The 21,068-nt window shown below is 41.4% G+C and overlaps 1 protein-coding gene across 3 annotated transcripts in view; it reads right to left on the minus strand.

The window, feature by feature from the left end:
• Positions 1-1,047: 1,047 nt before the first annotated feature.
• Positions 1,048-21,068, minus strand: part of THO2 — a 75,452-nt gene continuing 55,431 nt past the window's right edge. For 2 of the 3 annotated variants that reach the window (XM_088985909.1, XM_088985911.1), the window contains 6 exons: positions 5,145-5,300; positions 4,862-4,942; positions 4,273-4,740; positions 2,399-3,595; positions 1,742-2,037; positions 1,048-1,529 (listed from right to left, as the gene is read on the minus strand). In XM_088985909.1, coding sequence (XP_088842035.1) covers positions 1,460-1,529; positions 1,742-2,037; positions 2,399-3,595; positions 4,273-4,740; positions 4,862-4,942; positions 5,145-5,300 — 2,268 coding nt within the window. In that variant the 3' untranslated portion in view covers positions 1,048-1,459. The remainder of the gene's footprint in view (positions 1,530-1,741; positions 2,038-2,398; positions 3,596-4,272; positions 4,741-4,861; positions 4,943-5,144; positions 5,301-21,068) is intronic. The other variant, XM_088985910.1, reaches the window with a different exon arrangement.

Consider the following 21,068-nt stretch of genomic DNA (forward strand, 5'->3'; position numbering starts at 1 on the left):
AATGGTTCGAACGGTTAACCGGTTGGTTCAGCAGTTTGCTGATCAAAATCAACAGTTTTGGGGGAAAACGGAACCGGTCAGGTGACCGGTTCCCAGTTTTCCGGTCCGACCATTCAGTCCGGTCCGGTTTTGAAAACCATGTCTAAAACTTATCATGACTTTTGCACATTTCTCTTAGCCCCGTTTGTTTTTCATTTCGTCATTTAGGTAAATTTACTTATCCATGCTCTTCTGTTTCCTAAATAAAATAATAACCATTTTAACTATAAAAAATTATTAATAAAAAGGACAATTTTGTCTCATCGTGTGCTGGCAACTTCACCCACCTCAAGTGGGAAAGTTACGCACTTGGGAGAATGGATATCACATGAATATAATATGGCTATCACAATCAATGGGAACCAAAACCCCATTGACCGAAATGGTGGCTGTTCATGTGAAGTCTGGCAAAATTATTTTGATATGGAATTTGCTGAAATGGTGGCTGTTCGTTTAGCAGTGGATTGTGCATTTCAGTTTTCTTCACTGTCAATCAAAGTCTGACAATATCATGTTGGCCATGCAGTTGATGTCAAACACACGCTGCTGTGTACCTTCAGGTTTAGGGCGACAATCGTGGACGAAAAATATCTTTAGAATTTGCAAATAAAGAAAAAAAAAAGTTTTGATATAACTGGGAACATTTGGTTCATGACAAACTCTAGCTCTTGGAGGGTCTCTTCTGGGGAGTATTTCACCGTTCTGAAGTAAGATCCTCTGTTAAAAGTGTCAACGAAAAAAAAAAGTTAAAAGAAAAAGGGTTTTGATTCATTCACTACCTTGGATGAAACAAAAAACAGGTTCACAAGATGACAGACTATATTAGGACCCTGGACGACTGGACCATTTTATGTAGATCGGAACAAGCATGTTGCCAATTGTAACTTTCACCCCTCCCTATCATCACCATTCACCACTTCTGAATTCACAGGTAGTTTTACGAGGGAAAAAGAAAAAATAACAAGGCCTTAAAGGTTTTACTGTTTTAGTAAGAAAAAAAAAAGCTGCTTTGACAAGTACAAGCTTATAGATTATGAATTGCACAGAATATACAACCCGTTGTATGATACATGAAGACAGCAAGCAGTATCAATGTCCTCTTCAGAACAGAACTGCAAAATCTGGATCTATACCAGAAACTAGGAAGCACGGGACACCTTAACTGGGAAATATATTTAACATAGAATTAATAAAAAAAAAATTCCTCGTTGAACCACCAAGTTGAGCAAACTTGCTTATAATGTAATCCTCAACTGAAGAAAAAGGGAAAAAAAATCGAACAGCTTGCTTGATGTTGTTACCTGCAACTGAAAAATACAGGAGCTGCATCTGTAGAAAGTTTCTTCCAGTAAATGGTTCGGGTCTGGAAGTACAAAGGATAGAGATTGAAAGCCAACATTGACCGCACATCATTCAAGTGCTATTTTCGATGCCTCCTTTTTGCCTCAGCTCTCTGTCTCTTCTCATCTTCCCAATCTCTATCCGGAAACCTGGACAAAGGGAGGTTAAGGCTTTGCAATTTTGCAGAATGTTGAAGTACAATGATCCATGAAAACAAAGAGGGATGCATAGCAAAATATGAGCACATTAATCCACACTCGTTCCAACACATGAACGAGATGTACATAGCGCAGAGAAAACAAAATGCATGCATGTGCAGAAATCATTTAAAAAACATTATGATGGTTATTGTCTAGGATACTGATCACTGTCCCGTCGGGTAATCTTGCCAGTAGCTTCTTTGCCATGCATCCTTGGCACTGGTTCCTCCAGGTAGCCTGCCCTTTGAACCATGGCACCTTTTCTATCCCCTCTTTCTCGTCCATCATATGATTGTGACATACCAATAGCAATAGGTGGAGGAGGGACTGGCAGTGAATATTCACTAGATTCCCCTGATGGTAAGTGCTCTCTTTTAAGTTTCCTCCTCTTAGATGCTGCATTTGCATCGGTGTCCTCCTTCAAAAGGTTTGCTTTGTCCCTCTCCCTCTCATCCACCTGTATACAACAAAAATAAATAATCTAAAAGATTTTCTACATATAGATGCTAGAGATTTACAAATAGTCCACTTAGAAGCTGGAAGTATAAAGTACAAATACAGAGTTTTAATTGGATATTATCTTTTAATTTACCCTATTTCTCTTAAGTACAGGAGGGGCAAATACTATGGTGGAAAAGTAATGCTACTTTACGTAGGATTGCAGATAATAGTGGGAGGAGAGACAGGTGGTCCTTAGTTATAACCAACGGTTAATGATCCTCCAGTAGGATATGCCTATTACAATTTCATCCGACAATGAATAAAAAGAATATAAACATGTAGTGAATACTCTATGGTGGAAAAGGAGCACAGCATACCTTCATTGACAAACCATCTCGCTCATCCCTTTTTCTCTCCCTAAAATCATCATCTCTCCTACGCTTTGCTTCGTCCTGTGAAACTATTGAATTCTCCTCAGAGCGTCTCCGTTCTTTTTCATGTCTGGGAGAAAGCCTCTGAATATGCCTGGTATTACTGACCCTTCTATCAACATCGTCATCTCTTCGACTAGCATTAACTGATTGTGGCACCATGTTGGGAGGAAGAGGAGGTGGGGGAGGCAAGTTTTGCCCATGAAAACGATCATCAAGATGAGATTTTTCAGCCAATGGATCACTGTAGCGTGGTTTACTCCTATCATCTTTATTTCTGTCATCCTTAGATTTGTCAACTACCCTATCAGAGCTCCTATCTGTTCCCCTCTCTTGCATTCTTTCAACTGAACGCTCTCTTCCATATCTTTCCATTGACCTGTCTCTTGACTTCTCAGCCAGGATATCCTCACCACGAGATTTATCAGGACGCTCCAGTCTATCCCTGTGGTCTCTGTCATATCTTTCACTGGCCTTCTCTTTCCGATCCAGAAGCTTCTCTGTAGCCCTGCTTTGAATATGCTCATCAATTCCTATTTTGTCAAGATCCAGAGAATGAGGTTTCTCCGCTATCCTGGCATCAATGGACCTATCTCTTTCAGAGAATCTGACATCACCTTCTGAATCTTTCACTTCATTGTCTCCCTTCCTCCGTTTGTTCTGTCTGTCCTGTTCCTCATTTGGACTAGTTCTCTTCTGCTGCTTGTCTGCAGATTTTGAAGAATTGAAAGAATCATCACGGAGAGGAGAATGAACAGGCCGGGATGAGAAGGGCCTTGCCACTTCAGAAATTTCAGAGTCATCCACATCCTTTCCAGCAGGAATCCTTGCGTCAGATGGCTTAGCAGCTATACTATCCATCTTCGTTATACTACCATGCACATCCATGGAAGTTCTGGCAGATGTGGTTGAACCTTTAGTGTTAATTGGAACTGTGTTACCATTTGATGCAACTGCAGAAGCAGCATTGGCTGCCCCACCTTGCCTACCTTCTAATGGATGAGCAGAAATATCTCTCTCGCTAGAAGGACCAGGGATTCTTCCAACTGCTTTTCCAGATTTGTTATCATCTTTTGTAACCTCCTGTTTTTGTTGCTTGGAAAGAGATCCAGTAGGAATTGAACGTTTTACTGTGGGCCTCATCTGTGAACAAAGAATAATGGGTTAGAAGTAATCGGACAAAGAAATGAAACTAGTTCTGCTGCCTATTATATATAAAGCATAATAATACAATAACTTTTGCAGTAACACTGATACCACCCAAAAAAGCTAAGGTGACTAAAAACCATACGTGAAGCGCTTGGGTGAAAGGTGAAACAGATTATAGATCAGTAGAGGCATCAATCACTAACTATTAAATGCTTGAACAAGAATTGTTTTTTCACAATAAACTAACATAAGCACCATTGAATATCACCTAACAAATCCAAAGCTTACCATAAATAACATGATTAAAAAGCTAATGCTGGCTTGCATAATGGTATGGGTTGAAGGTAATCATCTGAATAACCCTTAAACAGTGTCTTTTTAAGCAGAATGTTTCACACAGAGAAGAAGGCTCCAGTAATTTGCTCAAGTTAAATGTTTTAGGCATTCAAACAAATGAAGTTATCAATGTTTACATATGTAACTATGCAAGATCCATTTGAGATGTTCTATTAACTCAAAAATTTCCAACTGATATAGACATCACGCTATGCCAAGCAACTACAAATTGAAGAGGGATCTTTACAATATATCTAGAATATTAAATAAGATTGACACCAGAGAGACGTAAATAAAAAAAGAGCAGTTATCAGCACAATTTCTGGTTGACGTACCTCTGATTCAGTAGCAGTCTTTGGTGCAACTTTGGGCATGTTTTCATCCAATGTGCCCTTTGCAGGTTCGTCTGCACGTTTTTGGGTTTCAGTTTGCCTGGATGGTCCAGCTTGTACAGCACCAGAAGGCACAGTCATCTGAGCATCCAACCCATTTGCTAATGAGCCACTTTTTCCTTTTGCTTGCCCTGGATCAGGTTTATTAACTGTAGTGCCTTCTGCCCGTTCCACCCTCCCATCTGCAGGTTTTGTTCGTGGTGTGAGATCCTTGACAGCATTTCCAGAGTCTAGAAGTTGTGTTGCTGTACTCATATTCCTTTGACCAACAGACTCAGTTTGAGAAATATTAAGGGCAGGACCATTAGATCCACCTACTAAATTACCAGCTGAAGACTTTGTAGCAGGTGATGGTGCGGGCTTTAGGTCAACATAGCCCATGCCAAATTCTTCTTCAGAAACCCATGAGCTCTGCAGTGAAAGAGAATAACAATAAATTTGTAAGATTGGATAAAACCAAGATACTTGCTCTAGAGTGACAAAATAGTCAAATAGCAGGGTAAAAACATCACTGTTTTATCACTCAAACTACCTTCCTAGAAGCCAGAGCTGCAGCAACACCTGTCGCCAATACCTTGAGATCTTCTCTCTCATCCCCCTTAATTTTAGCTACCTGAAACAGAAAAGATAAAAAGGCAATGGCATCATTCAACAAGTTTCAAGGGCCATCCTTATCTTGACCCAGAATTGAGTCCCTTTTATCCCTTCAAACAGGTTGTCGTCTTCCTGAACTACCTTTACTTGACAGCCAAATGGAAAAAACTACAACAAAATTTAGGGGGAAAAACTGAACAAATAGAAACATCATTTATTACCCGTTTTTCAAGATTAATCCCACTCTTTCTAGTTACTGGGAAGACACTTGAAATTTTTGTCAACATAATAAGTGCATTTCGAATCTCCATATACTCGGCCGATTCCAGACATTGAATGAGCAACCGTGTAATTCTCACACTCCATTTCCAATGTACCTTCCAGGACAAGAAAAGACATGAGGAACTTCTATAAAACCCTCGTCCTATATATAATGAAAATTAACAGAAATTCAGCATGAACATTTTCCAGGGAATCCAAACGTTTGATATTTATGAGGTAAAAAGTAAGGAAAAGAAAATTTTTCCCATGTACAATAACCTTCATTGCTAAGGGGATCACTGGATGTTAGGTCAATTTTACACCCTAGTCCTAGTGAGGAGATTCAGCATTCCACCAGGCATCCAGGATCCCACAAATTACTGGAGTATGCAGATTCATTCAACAGTTTGAAGGACAAAAAAAGCAGGTTTTATCAGGAAAGCCAGATAACACATCCAGTCAAGAAAGCCAGATCCCTAAAATGTCCAACCAATAGGGTATTGGAGTCCAGTTTTAACTGGCGACAACACCATAACACAATAACAGGTTTTAGAAGTATAAGTTTTCCACTGAATCGAGGCCTAGAAATCAGTTACTAACAAAACTATTTGCATCTATAAAATTCATCCATTAAGAATTCAAGTTAGATGTTTAGAAATCCTACTGGTAGCTACAAAGAGACAATTTGCTGAAATGGTACCATGCTAAGAGAGCACAAGTAAGAATGGCAACCATGTCAATCACAAACTAGAAGTAAACATTAAAACAAAATAAGTAATTTTCATATGCATACATGTCTCTATGCTCAGTGGCCAAGTCAACATGCACATGGGCAGGCATGCACATGTGCATGTATAAAGGAGAAAAGCTTTTATACATACCGTCAAAACTTAGTCCAAACTTAGCCCCCCTATGCCAGCAACTCCAGGGCTACCCGATGCATTACCATCAAAACTTAGTCCAATCTCCTTCCCTTCTTATTGATGGAACCTTGGGGGTAGAGCTCTAGCAGAGATTTGGATGCCTTGGAGCTGCTGATCATATTCAGCTTTTGCAATCATTCGGGTGAGACAGGGACTTGAGAAAAGAAGTGCAAGTAAGGGAATGATATAAAGGTTCATGGAGGCAGGAAGATGGAGAAGAAATCTGAAGGTTGAAGCTAAGGTTTTCCTGTTTGAGGAAGAGAAAGGTAGAGGAAAGCTGAGTCTGAAGATAAGGGAAGTAAGGAGGGCTATTGTTCTGTTGTCTGGAACAAAAGTAGTGGAATGGTTGCAGAAGTTTGTGGAAGGGGCTAATTTGAAAGGTAAGAAAAATAACAGTCAAGAGCTTGCAGTTGATGAAGGTAAGAAATATACTGTTGAGAGCAGAAAGAATGTGAAAGGGTGGCTACATAGCTTTGGCTGAGTTCTTTGGTGGAGGAAAGAAACAGCTGGTTTGTTTCCCAGTAGGAAAACAAAACCAGGGGTGGAGGGATGTGAATAAGATGCTTCAGGAATTTTTGCTCCGTGGAGTAACAAGAACAAAGGAGAGTTCAGGAAAAGAAGATGGGGTGGTTGAGAGAGATACCTTAACTGAAAGCATGGAGCAGGGATCTGTAATCTTAGCAAAAGCCAATGGTCAATGCAGGGTTTTGGATTACTTGAAGAAGGAAGAGTGGGAGAACAAATTTATAGTAGAGGCAGGGACGAAGAATGTTGAATGGAGGGTTGGAGATTATTTAATATTGAACCTGAAACTGAAGCATGAATTTATTGTGACTCCCTTTGATAAATGTAAAGCTGTAGTTGATTTTGGAGAGAACAGAGTAGACCTCTCGGCTGTCAACTTCCAGACTGATCTGGGGACTGTTACAGTATTCAAATGGAATCCCCTCTCTAATGCCAAGAACTTCTCGATTGAAGATGGGGTTCTGATAAGGATAATAGGGCTGCCATTCCATCTGTGGAGGCAAGAAGTTGCAGAGGCCATTGCAGTGATGTGTGAAGGGAGATTGGATGGTGCTTACTGGGGGGACCTCCACTCTGTGGCTATTCTTCTCAGTGGAGTGAGGCCTGAAGATATACCAAGAAAGGTGGAGATTAGAGTGGAGGGAGTTTTCGTGTCAGTCTGGTTGGCTTCCTCCATTGAAGCAAGCTTGTGGAAGGAAGCAAGAATGGAGGGAGGAGAACAGGTGGAGGAAGAAGCTGTACGTGAAGGAAGCAGATTGGAAGTCTCAAAAAAATCTGGGTCTTACACTAAAATGGACCAACAACTTTTGGGGAGTCTTAAAAACAAGGGTTTTTTGGGAAGTCGGAGGCTTAAAACACAAGTAACCCCTCTGACATGCAGCAGGTCTTTTTCACAGGTGGTTGGGAACAATGCCACGAAAAGTTTTAAGGTTGGGGAGGGGAATAAAGAAGAGGCAAGTTTTAAGAAACCAGCTTTTGGGCCAACAAAGAAACTGGGTGAACTGGGGGTGGGTCGAAATGGTGGGCCTAATATTCAGGTGGGTCGGACAAGAATGCTGAGCCTGTGGACCCTATTATTTCTCCTGGGCCAAGGGAGAGAAAATCTTATTCAGTTGGGCCCAATTTTGAGCCCATTTCAAAGGAGCTAAGGTCACATGATCACTTAAGTCCACACGTGACCACAGGGAGGTCACATGGTCACTTAAGTCCACACGTGACAGGGAGGTCACATGATCAAAATGCAGCACGTGAACAGTGGGAGGGAACCTCTGATAGACGATGTTAATGGTCTATCATCTTCATCCTCGACTTCTTCTGCTCGTTCTCGAAAGGGAGGGCAGAGTCAACGCTCAAGCTGCTCCCTGCAGTGGATCCCAGCGAAGAACCTGAATAAGCTGTCGCCTGAGAGGCGGAATCCAAGAAGCATCAAGCTGTCTGTGTTAGAAAGGCTAGAATCTGGTGTTTGGCCTGGAGAAAAAAGCAGTAGTGATGAGGACTTTGAGTCAGATGGAGCCTCGAGTCTGGGTAGTCTCGATCTGTGCGCAAGACAAAACTTGATAGAAACAGGAAGCTTGAATACAGAAGTTCTGTTCTTAGAAGAAGAGGGGACCGTTGCACACTATTCCAAGAAAGAAAGAAGTACAGGAGGCGCAGCAAATGCTGGACAGATTCTATCTCAAGCTGAGGAAGTCAATGTAATCTCTCAGGGCTCTCGGGATTTAAATGGAAAAACTCAACCCTTCTATCTCAAGAAAGAAGTACAGGATTCGCTGCAAATTCTGGACAGCTCCTTCTATCTCAAGCTGAGGAAGTCAATGTAATCTCTCAGGGCTCTCGGGATTTAAATGGAAAAACTCAACCCTCTCTATTGAACTTGGGTAAGGATGAACCAGAAAGGGGAGTACTGGAGTCGGGTCTTCAAGGGAGTAAGTTGGATGTTGCTGTTAACTTTCCCTTGTAAGGAAATGACACCAGACTTGGTCGTCTTTGGCAAATAGTCCAGTCCTAGCTTCTCAAATGCTCTCCCTAACCAATCAGGTATGATTGTCAGCTTATTTGTGGATATTAACCAGTGTGCTATGCCTGAAACAGATTTACCAGCATCCCATCCAAAAGGTACAACAAAAGTATGCTTAGAGGTGGAAGAAGGGAGAGTTGGGGAAGGGAATCTGGAAGAAAAGAGTAAAGAATTAGATGAAGCTTGGAGACTGATTTGCACAAAGTTTGAGTTATTCAAACAAAATGAAGAATATATGGATGGGTTCAATGAAGTGTCATGGGAAAGAAAAGGGATGACCCTGTTAGAGGAGAACTTCAGACCTCATTAGTGGAGGTTTTTGGTGAGGGGGATCAGGCTAATGCAAGGGCTGAAAGGAGTGAACAGGTGGAAACATTCAATAAGAGGAGGGAGGAAAAAAAGAAAAAAGAAAAGAAAAAAATGTCAAAGGTGGAAAGATTAATTTGTGACATAGAAGGGGTTTAGTGGTAGAGGAGATAGGAGAAAGGGGTTGAAGTAAGGAGTTGTGGTTTAAGGTTGAGGGTGTTCTATTGGTTTGTGCCTATGAGGATAGTTAGCTGGAATGTTAGGGGTTTAGGGAGTGCAAGGAAAAGGAGGGTGATTAAGGACTTACTTAAAAGGGGAAGGCCTGACATTGTTATGTTGCAAGAAACAAAGTTGTCAGAGCTGGATAGAAGATGGGTGAGGAGTGTGTGGAGGTCTAGAGTAGGATGGATTTCAGTCCCATCTTGGGGAGCCTCAGGGGGGATTGTCACACTTTGGGAAGATGTAGTAGAGGTAGTGGAGGAGTTAATAGGGAGATTCTCAGTTTCCATCAAATTTAAGAATGTAGAGGATGACTTCACTTGGGTGTTAACTACTGTCTATGGTCCTAATAATTATAGAGAAAGGAATGACATGTGGGAGGAACTGTATGCAATTCAAGATTTATGAGAAGGTACATGGTGTTTGGGAGGGGATTTTAATGTGATAAAATTTTCTGAAGAAACTAATAACTCCCAACAAACCATCACAACTAGCATGAGAAAGTTTAATAGCTTTATTGCTGATTGTGAGTTAAAGGAGATCCCATTAATGCAAGCTCGATTTACTTGGTCTAACTTACAGGAAGTGTCCTTGTGGTCTAAGTTGGATAGATTTATCTTTAATGTTGACTGGGAGAACTATTGGGGAGACTTGGTGTCTAGAGCTTTGCCTAGGGTGACCTTGGATCATTGTCCTATAAGAATAGGTGTGGAAGATTTTATCTGTGGACCTAGACCCTTTAGGTTTGAAAACATGTGGCTAACCAACCCGGATTTTGTGAATAGAGTAAAATTTTGGTGAAATGAGGAATTGAGGGGGATAAAATGGAAAGGGGTAAGATTTCACAAGAAACTACAGAGGATAAGAGCCAAAATAGAAGTTCGGAGTAAGGAACATTTTGGAAGACTTGAGGAGCAAAAAGTGAATATAATCTCTAGGATAGAAGAGTTGAATGAAAGAGAAGGACCAAGAAGAGGTCCTACTGAGGGAAGAAATAAGCTGGAGGCAGAAATCGAGGCATAGATGGAATAAGGAAGGTGATGGGAATACTAAGTTTTTTCATGATATAGCAAATGGGAGGAGGAGAAAAAAATGTGTCTAAGTTAGAGGTAGGGGGGAGGAATTCACTAACCAGATGATATTGCTAGGAAGTTTGTGGAATATTCCAAATCCATTTACAGAACCCTTTGAAGAGAGGAGGGAAATCGAAGGGATTGATTGGTCAAGGTTGGAGGAAGATCAAGTTAGGTGGTTGGAAAGAAACTTTGAGGAAGAAGAGATTAGGAAGGCGGTGTTTTTGGACAGGTCCAAAGCTCCAAGACCATATGGTTTTACAATGGCTTTTTAACAGGATTGTTAAGAGGTGATAAAATATGATCTTTGTGAGGTTTTTAATGAGTTTGTAGAGAAGCATATAGTCAGTCGAGGCATTAATTCCACATTCTTGGCCCTAGTTCCAAAGAAAATCGATAACCTCCATCCTAAAGATTTTAGGCCAATTAGTTTGGTGACTAGTATTTATAAAATCCTGGCCAAGGTCTTGTCTTTAAGGATTAAAGCAATCCTCCCCTCCATTATTAGTCAGACTCAAGGGGCTTTCATCCAAGAGCGTTAGATAATTGATCAGATTCTGATTGCCAATGAATGTGTGGAAGAGATGAAGAGGTCCAAGCAAAAAGGCTTTGTTTGAAAGCTTGATCTGGAGAAAGCCTATGATTTGGGGGACTAGCAGTTCCTACTAGAGGTTTTGAGGAAGTGTGGCTTTGGGGAAAGATGGTGTAATTGGATGACTGGTTGTGTTAGCTCTTGTCACTATTCCATCCTAGTAAACGGGGTGGTGAGGGATTTTTTTTCCAACTAGTAGGGGAATCAGACAAGGGGACCCACTTTCACCCTTCCTCTTTACCTTGGTAGCTGATGTGTTTAGTCGAATTATCACTACGGTTGATAGGGAAAATGTGATAAGGGGTTGGAGAGTAGGCACAAACCGAATTCCAATCACTCACCTTCAGTTTGCAGATGACTTGATGATCTTCTGTGAGGGAGGTTTCGGTGAGGTGGTGGAAAATTTGAAAGACTTGATTACAGTTTTTGAAGGAGCCTCTAATTTGAAAATCAATCTAGGAAAAAGCTGCATAGCCGGAGTAAATTTAGTTTTTGAGGAAGTTGAGGCGATTGCAGGCTGTCTTGAGTGCTCCATTTCCTCCTGGCCTTTGTCTTACTTAGGGCTTCCGTTTGGGAGCAAACCCTAGGGAGAGTAGGTTCTGGACCCCCGTGTTGGAGAAGTTAGAAAAGAGACTAGCTGTGTGGAAGAAAAATTATCTCTCTTTGGGTGGGAGGATCACTTTGATAAAAGCTACCTTCATGAATCTACCTACCTATTATCTCTCTGTCTTTAGGGTACTGTCTAGGGGAGCGAAGAAGTTGGAAAAATTGATGAGAGGTTTTTTGTGGGAACCAAAAGAAGGTAAAAAAGACCATTTAATTAAGTGGGGGTTGGGAGTAGAAGCAAAGAGGAGGGAGGATTAGGGCTCGTGAATGTGCTTAAAAAGAACTCAGCTCTATTGGGGAAGTGGTTGTGGAGATGGCCTTTGGAGCGGGATAGACTCTGGCACGAAGTAGTGAAGAGTATTCATGGATGTTCAGAGAGTGGTTGGGATGTTGGTGCATCAAGGAGGGCTAACCTAGCTACACCTTGGAAAGCAATTCACAAAATTCTTACGCAGTTCCTTAATTGTGTCAGGTATGATGCTTGTTCAGGTAATTCTATTCGGTTTTGGGAGGACATTTGGGTTGGAGATCTCCCTTTGAAAGACCTTTTTCCTTCGTTGTACTCTATTTCCTTGTATAAAAATGAGGTGATCTCAAAATTCCTTCCGTCAAATTTATTCTTACCAGCTTTGTCTTGGGATTTTGGTTTCCATAAAGGATTAAGGGATGAGGAAATTGAGTGTTTGTTTACTCTTCTATGTCTCCTTGATAAGGTTTGGTTGGATCCTTCGAAACCTAATAAAAGGATTTGCGCCATTCACCGCAAAGGGTCTTTTTCTTGTGGCTCCTTTTTCAAGTTCCTCTACCAATCTCCCTCTCATCAGAGTTTCCCTTCCAAAGAAGTCTAGTGTAGGCTGGTCCCCCCCAAGGTTATGGCTTTGTGCTGGGAAGTGTGGTATGGTAAAGTAAACACGATGGACAACCTACAAAAGAGAAGACCCGTCCTTTGTATTTCACCAAGCTGGTGCATTCTTTGCAAATCTCAAGGTGAGGATTGTAATCATCTATTTTTATCTTGTAGTGTCACTGCAGAGCTCGGGGCTTGACTTCTATCTTTGTTTGGGTCTAGTTGGGATATGCCAGCAGAAGTACGCACAATCTTTAACCCTTCTTTCTTCTCTTGGCCCCATAAAAGAGGAAGGAAAATGTGGGGATGCTCATGAGCAGCATGTTATGGACAGTATGGGAAGAAAGGAATGCCAAAATCTTCCAAGAAAAAGGAAGAAGCAGTCAAACCTCAAAGGACTGCATTTTGTCCAAGTCATTACATTGGTTAAAGGCTCTAGAATTATTTAACCATTTTACTTTTACTGATTGTTGGAAGGATTGGAAGTTGGTAGCAAGTTGTTCCTCCTACAAGAGAAGGGCAGTGACTAGCTGGGTCCCCCCTCCTCTTGGTTCTTTGAAGCTGAATTTTGATGGGAGTAGCCAGGATAATCCGGGTCCCTCTGGGATGGGAGGTGTACTGAGGAATGAGGTTGGAGAGGTTGTCTTAATCTATTACGGCCCTTTAGGAGTTGGGAACTCTATCCGGGTAGAACTGTTAGCTGCAATACAAGGAATACTTCTTGCAAAAGAAGTGGGCGTGGAGCAGCTTCAGATTGAAGGAGACTCTAAGACAGTGGTGGATTGGTTAAATAATCTGAAGGATGTCACTTGGGGCTACAAAAATGAGTTAAAGAAATTCAAATGGCTGACAAGAAATATGTCTACAACAGTACAATGGGTTGGGAGATCAGCTAATGCTTTTGCTGATGTCTTGGCAAAACAAGGGATAAATAGGGAAACATTGTTCTGGGCACAATTGTAACTATTGTTTTAATTTCAACATTCATGTTATCTCTGTTGTAGTTTGTGTATTTGCTGTTTGGAGAGGCTGCTCCTCGCACCTCTAAGGGGATCTTCTTGTATCTATTCATTATTTTAATGGAATTGATGTTATTTATCAAAAAAAAAAGGAAAAAAGCCTTTATATGCTTGTATGATAAAGGGCAAGATTAAAGTGAAAACCAAGCCTACACTTCATTATTAAAGAACATCAAGTAATTTAAAGTCTATAATTATAAGGTGGAACAAGCCTACACTTCATCCCCCATTGGATTAAAGAACATGAAGTAATTATAAATTTATAACACTTACTAAACAATGTTTTCAACCTGCTAGTCAGACTAGTTGACCTGTCACAGTGTCACCTGCTCAGGTTTCCTAGTCCATTTAGTCCACAAACTGTTTACTTGCAAAATATCATTGACTCAATTAATGACCCAGCAACCAGTGCAGTTGAACTGCTGACCTGTTGGACCTAGTCGTCAGCAGGTCACTGGTTTGACATTCTCTTTTTCTCTTTTTCGTGTTTGTATTTTTAACTGTTTCCATCATTAATAACAATAAGAACATTTTCAATGATTACTTTTTCTTTTCAGGAAAAAAAAAGCCTTCTGTAGCTGCTATTGATGGTCTTTCCTTGGGTGGTGGACTAGAGGTTGCAATGGTATGCCATGCCTGCATCAATGTCAAAGGCATGATTGGCGACAAGAGTCTTGGAACATCACTAATGGAGATAGCAAAGGACAGAGAGAAGTGGTGGCAAGAAGATGGAATAAGATTCTGCAAACAGAAGCAAAAACTTTCGTTTTGCTGTAGAAGTTGTTCGTCAGGAGCAGTTGCAAATGCAAGAACCCACTAAAAAGGCTGAAGTAGCAACTCATCAGGAAAACATAGAAGTGGTACATTCAGGGGGCTATTCCAATATGTCAAACAATGAAGGTGACCAGACGAACAATGTCATGGTAAGCTATAAATTGGAAAAAGCCAGATTGTGGGCCATAGGGGTTAAGGAAACGATGGAGAACGCTCTGGTTCTCTCAGTCAGTAACGCAACATGAAGATCGGTCCTTTCCAAGCAAACAAAGCTTTACTAATTCCCCCACAGGCTTTACCTGAAAGAATGGTAGGATCCATCTAATGGACGCCATAAAGGTTGCGGAATGGGTGGGCAAATTTCAAAAATTTCCTACCTTCTCTCAACTGGGAATCATATTCCCTAAATTTAGAATACAATATTCAAGGATCCTACTTGAACCATAATCAAACCAGATCTGTACCAAAAGATAAATGGGAGGAATATACCTGATCCGGAGAAGCAGTATCTCCCAAAGTTGGTGTTCACGCCCAAAAAATGCTCGAAGATCCGTTCCTGCTGAAGATGACACAGCTGTGAATGGAACAGAACCAGCAGGGTGCGTCCTACACACTGGATCCTTCACAAGAATCCTCTGGAAGTACTAAACACTGAATCTTTTTCAGTCTTTCTTGCAAGACTGATGTCAAGAACATATTTCTTGACTTTCTTTTCTGCAAAGATCTAATCTTGCAATGGCAGATGGCGGCGGCAGGAGGAGATCTCCAAAAAACGAAAAAGGCTGAACTGCTTTTTTTTTTTTTTTTTTTCTGGAGAGTATGAATCAGATCTTATCTGAATTCGCAGGAGATATCCTATACCTCTTCAAGGTGGTTCGAAATCTCCTCCTTTCTTCTTGATTAAGAAACCTCATTTTTAGGAGTTATCCCAATCCAAATCAGTATTTGGATAGGGTATAATCTTAATCCTTTCTGCAGATAGAGTTAGCTTACTCCTGATCTTATCAGGAGGTTACCATATTCAAATCTAATTTGAATTTGGTCTCTTAGAGTGGATAAGGCTAAAGGCCCAATCCTTTTACTAACTTTTAATCTCAAATTCGCCCCATGGATGGGTGATCATATCAGCCCACCTCGAAATGGGCTTTTGGCCCATTAAGTGTTCAATGTCTAATTACTTTCCAATCTGCTGCCCAGTTGGGCTTCTTTGTATGGCGTGGGACCCAAGCATTGATCTACACACCAGCCACATGGGTTCGGCCCAGCCTCTAAAACAAGGCCCAGCCGAATTCACTAAAAAACTCAATGAACCCCTTGAGTCCATCATATGGACCCTATGGGCCCAACACTTACATTAAGTGGTCCCTGGGCCAAGCCATCTTATAAAAACCCAGGGACTGTGGGCAGGTGCAAGATTAGCCCATCAGGTATTATCCTCAATGGTCTTACACTTAACCTCTCAGCCCTTAATGATCAAGCACTGCCCGACAAGAGAGGACCTCTCCCTCGGCTGCAAGGAACAGTGCCGCACTCTCCTCTCACATGGATCCCGGGAATTAAAACCATTTGCAAACAATTCGAAACCGTACATATATATATAAATATATTAATTTTGCAAAACAAAATTCCAACGATTGAAATCAACTGCCGGCAGTTTGGTTTCCATCAGAGAGAGTGCATTCCCGATCATTACCCTTTGTCCGACAAAGTGGCTGATTCTGTCACTATGATCACCCACTCAGATGAATTCTCAAACTGCCCCAACATACCCAGGTTTTGATCCCCGCTAAGGATCTCACTGAATGGCATATCAAAGGCAGCCTGATCCAACACCTAGTGAAATGTCATAATCGAGTCTAGGGGTCAGGTGTAACTTTCCAGTTTTGCCCATCTATCTCCAAGGTCCAGGGCAATACTGGAAATCTGGTCCGGTTCAAGGATTCAAGTAATCCCATACTGCATGTGCCTCGGGTCTTACCCTGATGGCTGAGACAGGCCATCCCAACACTTGGTGGCACACCAGTATCAGCCTTGACAGGATAAATCTCCCCAGACTTATCCAACGGCTGTGAACATTTAAAACTAACATGAGTCTCTATAAATGTCCAGTTTTAGGGTTTTACACAGAATTAAACCAAACAACATGAATCAAACATGCACTTTATTTATTTCCACTAAATAACAAAAGTACATCAAATCAGATTGAAGCTAAGGGCATACAAAACTGTCTAACATTACCAGGGTTCGATGCAACTCAGTCATGACAAAACAGGGCTTGGTTACCTTTTCCGGCAATGAAAAAGTCGTGGAACCAGTGAAAAGTAATACGATCCTGATCTTAGGCTATCCTTTTCACTTGTGGTCTAAGGATATTTTTCTGAAGATTGCAAAGCTTTGTGGAGGAGAATTAGATTCCTTTAACACCTCCAACCTTAGAGCCATGAGGTCAATCTGGCGGAAGCAAAACCAGATGAGGTTCCGATTGGAATGGAGGTGTTTGCTGAAGGTTTGATATTCAACATCTGGTTGGTTTCCTCCGTCAAAGTTCAGTGGTGGAAGGACAGACTGGACGGAGAAGACGATGACGCGGCCTCCTTAATGACAGGTGGGCTAGAGCAAGAGGCTAGGCAGAGAGAGAGAAGAAATTACTTAAATTTGGAAGAGCAATGGCCTAGAAGTCAGAAAAGCATGGGGCAGATTTCCAATTTTATTGGGCAATCCCAACCACCTGAAGCCAATCCGAAGGGTATATTTAAATCCTATGCTCAGTAGGTGGTGTGTAAGGTGAGTCATTCGGCAGCAGGTCAGCTGTTGACCAAGTTGGCTGCACGTGTAAGTGCTGCAGTGGTGCAAAGAACCCAAAATCAAATGCACCAGTTAAACCTTTAGACCGCTCATTTCAAATGGGGCCAAAATGGGGTGGGTCAGAGTCATGCGCCAAATTTAATGAACACGTTCAGTCCAAGGGGAGTCTTATGATCGCGGACCGAAAGTTGGGTATATCTTCTTCCTCCTCAACTCAAGGAAGAAACAGCTATGGTTCCCGTCCTTCTCCACGTTTCAAAGCTCCCTACAATGGCAGAAGCGTCAATCTCCAAGTGACCAAAGGGCAGACCAACCGAATCCTAGATACTCTAGGACCAAATCAGAGGATGAGGAAGAATGTTATGCAGGTTGGGTGAGTTGCAACGATTCAGATACAGGGGACACCTTTTTCAGACAAAGGGTTTCTATTGGCAGCATCGGAGGAGAAAAAACTGTGACTATAGCAGAGCTTGATGATCTAAATACAGGTTTATTGTTCGGGCATGAAGAGGTGACTGGACCCACATAACAGCAGCGTTCAGGATTTGGTAAAGAGATAGCTGTAGTCAACCAAAGGCCAAACACAGATCATCTACCTGGGACTGAACAAGAGAGGTCTGGAAGTGAACACTGAACAGAGGTTGTTTAAGGACATGTCAACTTCCCCTATCAGCGCACGAAATGGTCTGGAAGGCTTCACCCCTCACCTTGAACTGGTTGTGAATTCAAAGACTGATCTATTGGCAAATCTGCGTCTCTCCCTCTCAGTTTCAGGTATGCCAATCAATTCAGTTTGTGGTACTAATCCTTCTTCTCTGTCTGAAATAAGTGCTCCATTGAGCTAAGAGTCCATGTTAATGAATGTGGTGAAAGCCGTGGTTTTGACAAGGTAATGGAGGTTGAGGGGGTGAGAGTAGAGGCAGAGGAAAAAGAAAAAGGAGAAAAGATTTGGGAGCTAATCAGTTTCTATTTGAGGATTTAAAAAACAAAGAAAAAGCAAGCTTCCAAAAAAATGCGGAGGGGCAGGGAACCATTCTAGGTATGGTCAGAAAGGAGCCACAGTTAGTCGGGCTGGGGAAGAGGTAGAGGATTCTGTTGCTGAATTCATTGAGAAGCTAGGCTGCAGAATAAAAGACAAAAATGATTTGAAAGCCTTTATAGATGGTAAAGAAGGTGGGGGAAAAGATAGAAAGAAGAAGCTAAGTGAGGTAGAAAGACTAAAAGAGAGGATATTGAGGGGAACAAGAAATTTAATATGACAGGGGAAGGAAGAAGAAGCTCTAGGTAAGGTTAATAAAGGTTAATAAAGAAAGGGGTATTTGAAACAGGTTGAGATGCGAATTCTAAGTTAGAATATAGGAGGGTTGGGGAGTGCTACGAAAAGAGCAGTGATCAAGGAGGCGTTAAGGAAATAAAAAATGGATATAGTTAAACTTCAGGAATGCAAGGTGGAAGATTTCAACAGAAGGTGGCCCAAGAGTCTATGGAAGGCTCGAGATTTTGACAGTTGGTAGGCAAGTTAAGTCTGAATCAAGTTTAGACAGGTGGAGGACGAATTCCAACAGGTTCTGACCAATGTGTATGGACCCAACGGTAATAGGGAGAGAAATGAGTTATGGGAAGAGAATTGAGTGACATTAGAGGACTCTGGGAGGGTCTGTGGTGCCTTGGGGGTGGTTTTAATGTTCTAAGATTTACCGAGGAGTCCAAGAATCCAAGACAGAGGATTAGTACCAGAATGAGAAAATTCAATGAATTCATTAATTCCCATGAACTGAAGGATTTACCTCTTCTTCATTATAATTTCACTTGGTCAAATCTCCAGCTCAACCCCAATTGCTCCAGACTGGACAGATTTCTTTTCTCTATGGATTGGGAGGAGCATTGGGGCAATGTCATATTGAGGGCTTTACCTAGGATAACATCTGATCACTGGCCTATTACTCTTTATAAAGAGGAGATTCGGGGTGGAGGTCCCACCCCTTTTAGGTTTGAAAACATGTGGTTGAGCCATGCAGGTTTGTCACCAAGGTGAAACCGTGAAGGAATGGTGGGAGGAAAGTAGGCCAAGAGACGATAAGAAAGGAATGATGTTTCACAAGAAATTGCAAAAGCTAAAAAATAAAATCAAAGTGTGGAATGTGGAACACTTCAGGAGGTTCGTAACAAAAAAAAAAACAAGAGTCGATGGATCAAATTGAAGAAGTGGATGCTAAGGAAGCTCAAGGGTTGCAGGATAAAAGGGATAGAGGATTAAGGTGGTTGTTGAAGAAGCAATTAGAGGACATTGTGCTTAAAGAGGAGATTAGCTGGAGGCAAAAATCGATGTCAAAATGGATCTAAGAGGGAGATAGAAATACCAAGTTCTTTCATGCAAAGGCTAATGGTAGAAGAAGGAAGAATTTCATATCTAAGTTGGAAATTGAAGGAGAAGTAATCACTCAACAAAAGAAGATTTGTAGGGCATTTGGAGTACATTTTAGATCAATTTATAGAAAACCCTTAACTAAAAGAATTTGGGTTGAAGGTTTGGACTGGCCAAAGCTATCAGAAGAGTCAAAGCTGGTTGGAAATGAGGTTTGAGTAAGGAGAAATCAATGAGGCTATCTTTCATATGGATAGGTCCAAAGCTCCAGGTTCAAATGGATTTATAATGGCCTTTTATCAAGATTGTTGGGCTATTTTGTAGACTGATTTGTTAGTTGTGTTCAATTAATTCTTTGATAGGGGTGTGATTAACCCAGGGTTGACTGCTACATTTCTTGCTCTAATTGCTTAAAGGAAGGAAGAGATTCACCCAAGAGATTTTAGACCTATAAGATGAACAACCTTTACAAAATATTAGCCAAGGGGCCTTTGTGCAAAATAGGCAAATTGTTGATCAGATTCTAATTGCAAATGAATGTGTTGAAGAAATGAAAAGGTCGGGAAAAAAAGGTGTGGTTTGTAAACTGAACCTAGAGAAAGCTTATGATATGGTGAACTGGATCTTTCTGATTGAAGTCTTAATTCATAGTGGGTTTCGAGAGAGGTGGTGTAATTGAATTTGGGGTTGTTTGCATACTTGTGGGTATTTGGTGCTAGTGAATGGTACTGTGGTGGATTTTTTTCCTACAAGGCGTGGGATTAAGCAAGGGGACCCACTCTCACCATTCTTATTTACACTTGTAGCGGATGCCCTTAGTAGACTTAGGTTAAGGGCAGACACAACTAGTGAGAGGATAGAGAATAGGGAGGAATAAGGTGCCACTCACACATAAATAGTTTAAAGATGATACAATCCTTTTCTGCAAAGGTGATAGCTTGGAATGGAAACCTCGAGTCAACAATGCAACTTTTTGAGATAATGTCAAACTTGAAGATTAATTTTGGCAAGAGTTGTGTGGAAGGGATTTACATGGATGAGAGGGAAATGGAGGTTTGTGCCACTATATTGGGTTGCGATCTCATATTGGCCTATGAAGTATTTAGGTCTTCCCTTAGGAGCCACCCAAAGGATGCTACTTTCTAGAGTCTAGTTGTAGAAAGAATTTCGAAGAGGCTTGATTGTTGGAAAAAGGGTATCTTTCTTTGGGAGGTAGAATCACCACAATCCGGTCAACCCTAGATAATTTGCCAATCTATTACTTTTCAGTCTTCAAGGCACCAATCAGTGTGTGCAGGAAGATCGAGAAGTTGACGAGAGATTTTTTGTGGGATTCGGGGGAAGGTAAAAGGGATCATATAGTTAGGTGGGAAGTGGTGAGTAGGAGTAAGGAGGAAGGCAGGCTAGGCTTATGGTGTTTGCAAAGAAAAAACCTAGCTTTGTTAGGGAAGTGGCTATGGAGACTACCACAAGAGAGAGAGAAGCTATGGACAAGGGGGTATTAAGCATACATGGGCTCTCAGCTGATGGATGGGGCAATGGAGCACTAAATCAGGTAACTTGTAAGACCACCAGTGGTATCTTACCTTCATTCCTTCCCTTAGTTAAGTATGACCTATGTAGTGGAAACCACGTTAAATTCTAGAAACATGTGTGGCTGGGTTCCTCCCCATTAAAAGACCAATTTCTGTCTCGTTTTTGCTCTGAGCCACTTCAAAAACAAGTCAGTTTATAATTTCCTTGTTCCATCTAGCTCCACTAATGGTATTGGTTGGGATCTGGGCTTCCATAGAGGGTTTAAGGAATTGGACTT

This window comes from Nelumbo lutea, chromosome 4, assembly GCF_056320005.1.
Source record: "Nelumbo lutea isolate HS-2025 chromosome 4, American lotus-T2T, whole genome shotgun sequence".
Lineage (NCBI taxonomy): Eukaryota > Viridiplantae > Streptophyta > Magnoliopsida > Proteales > Nelumbonaceae > Nelumbo > Nelumbo lutea.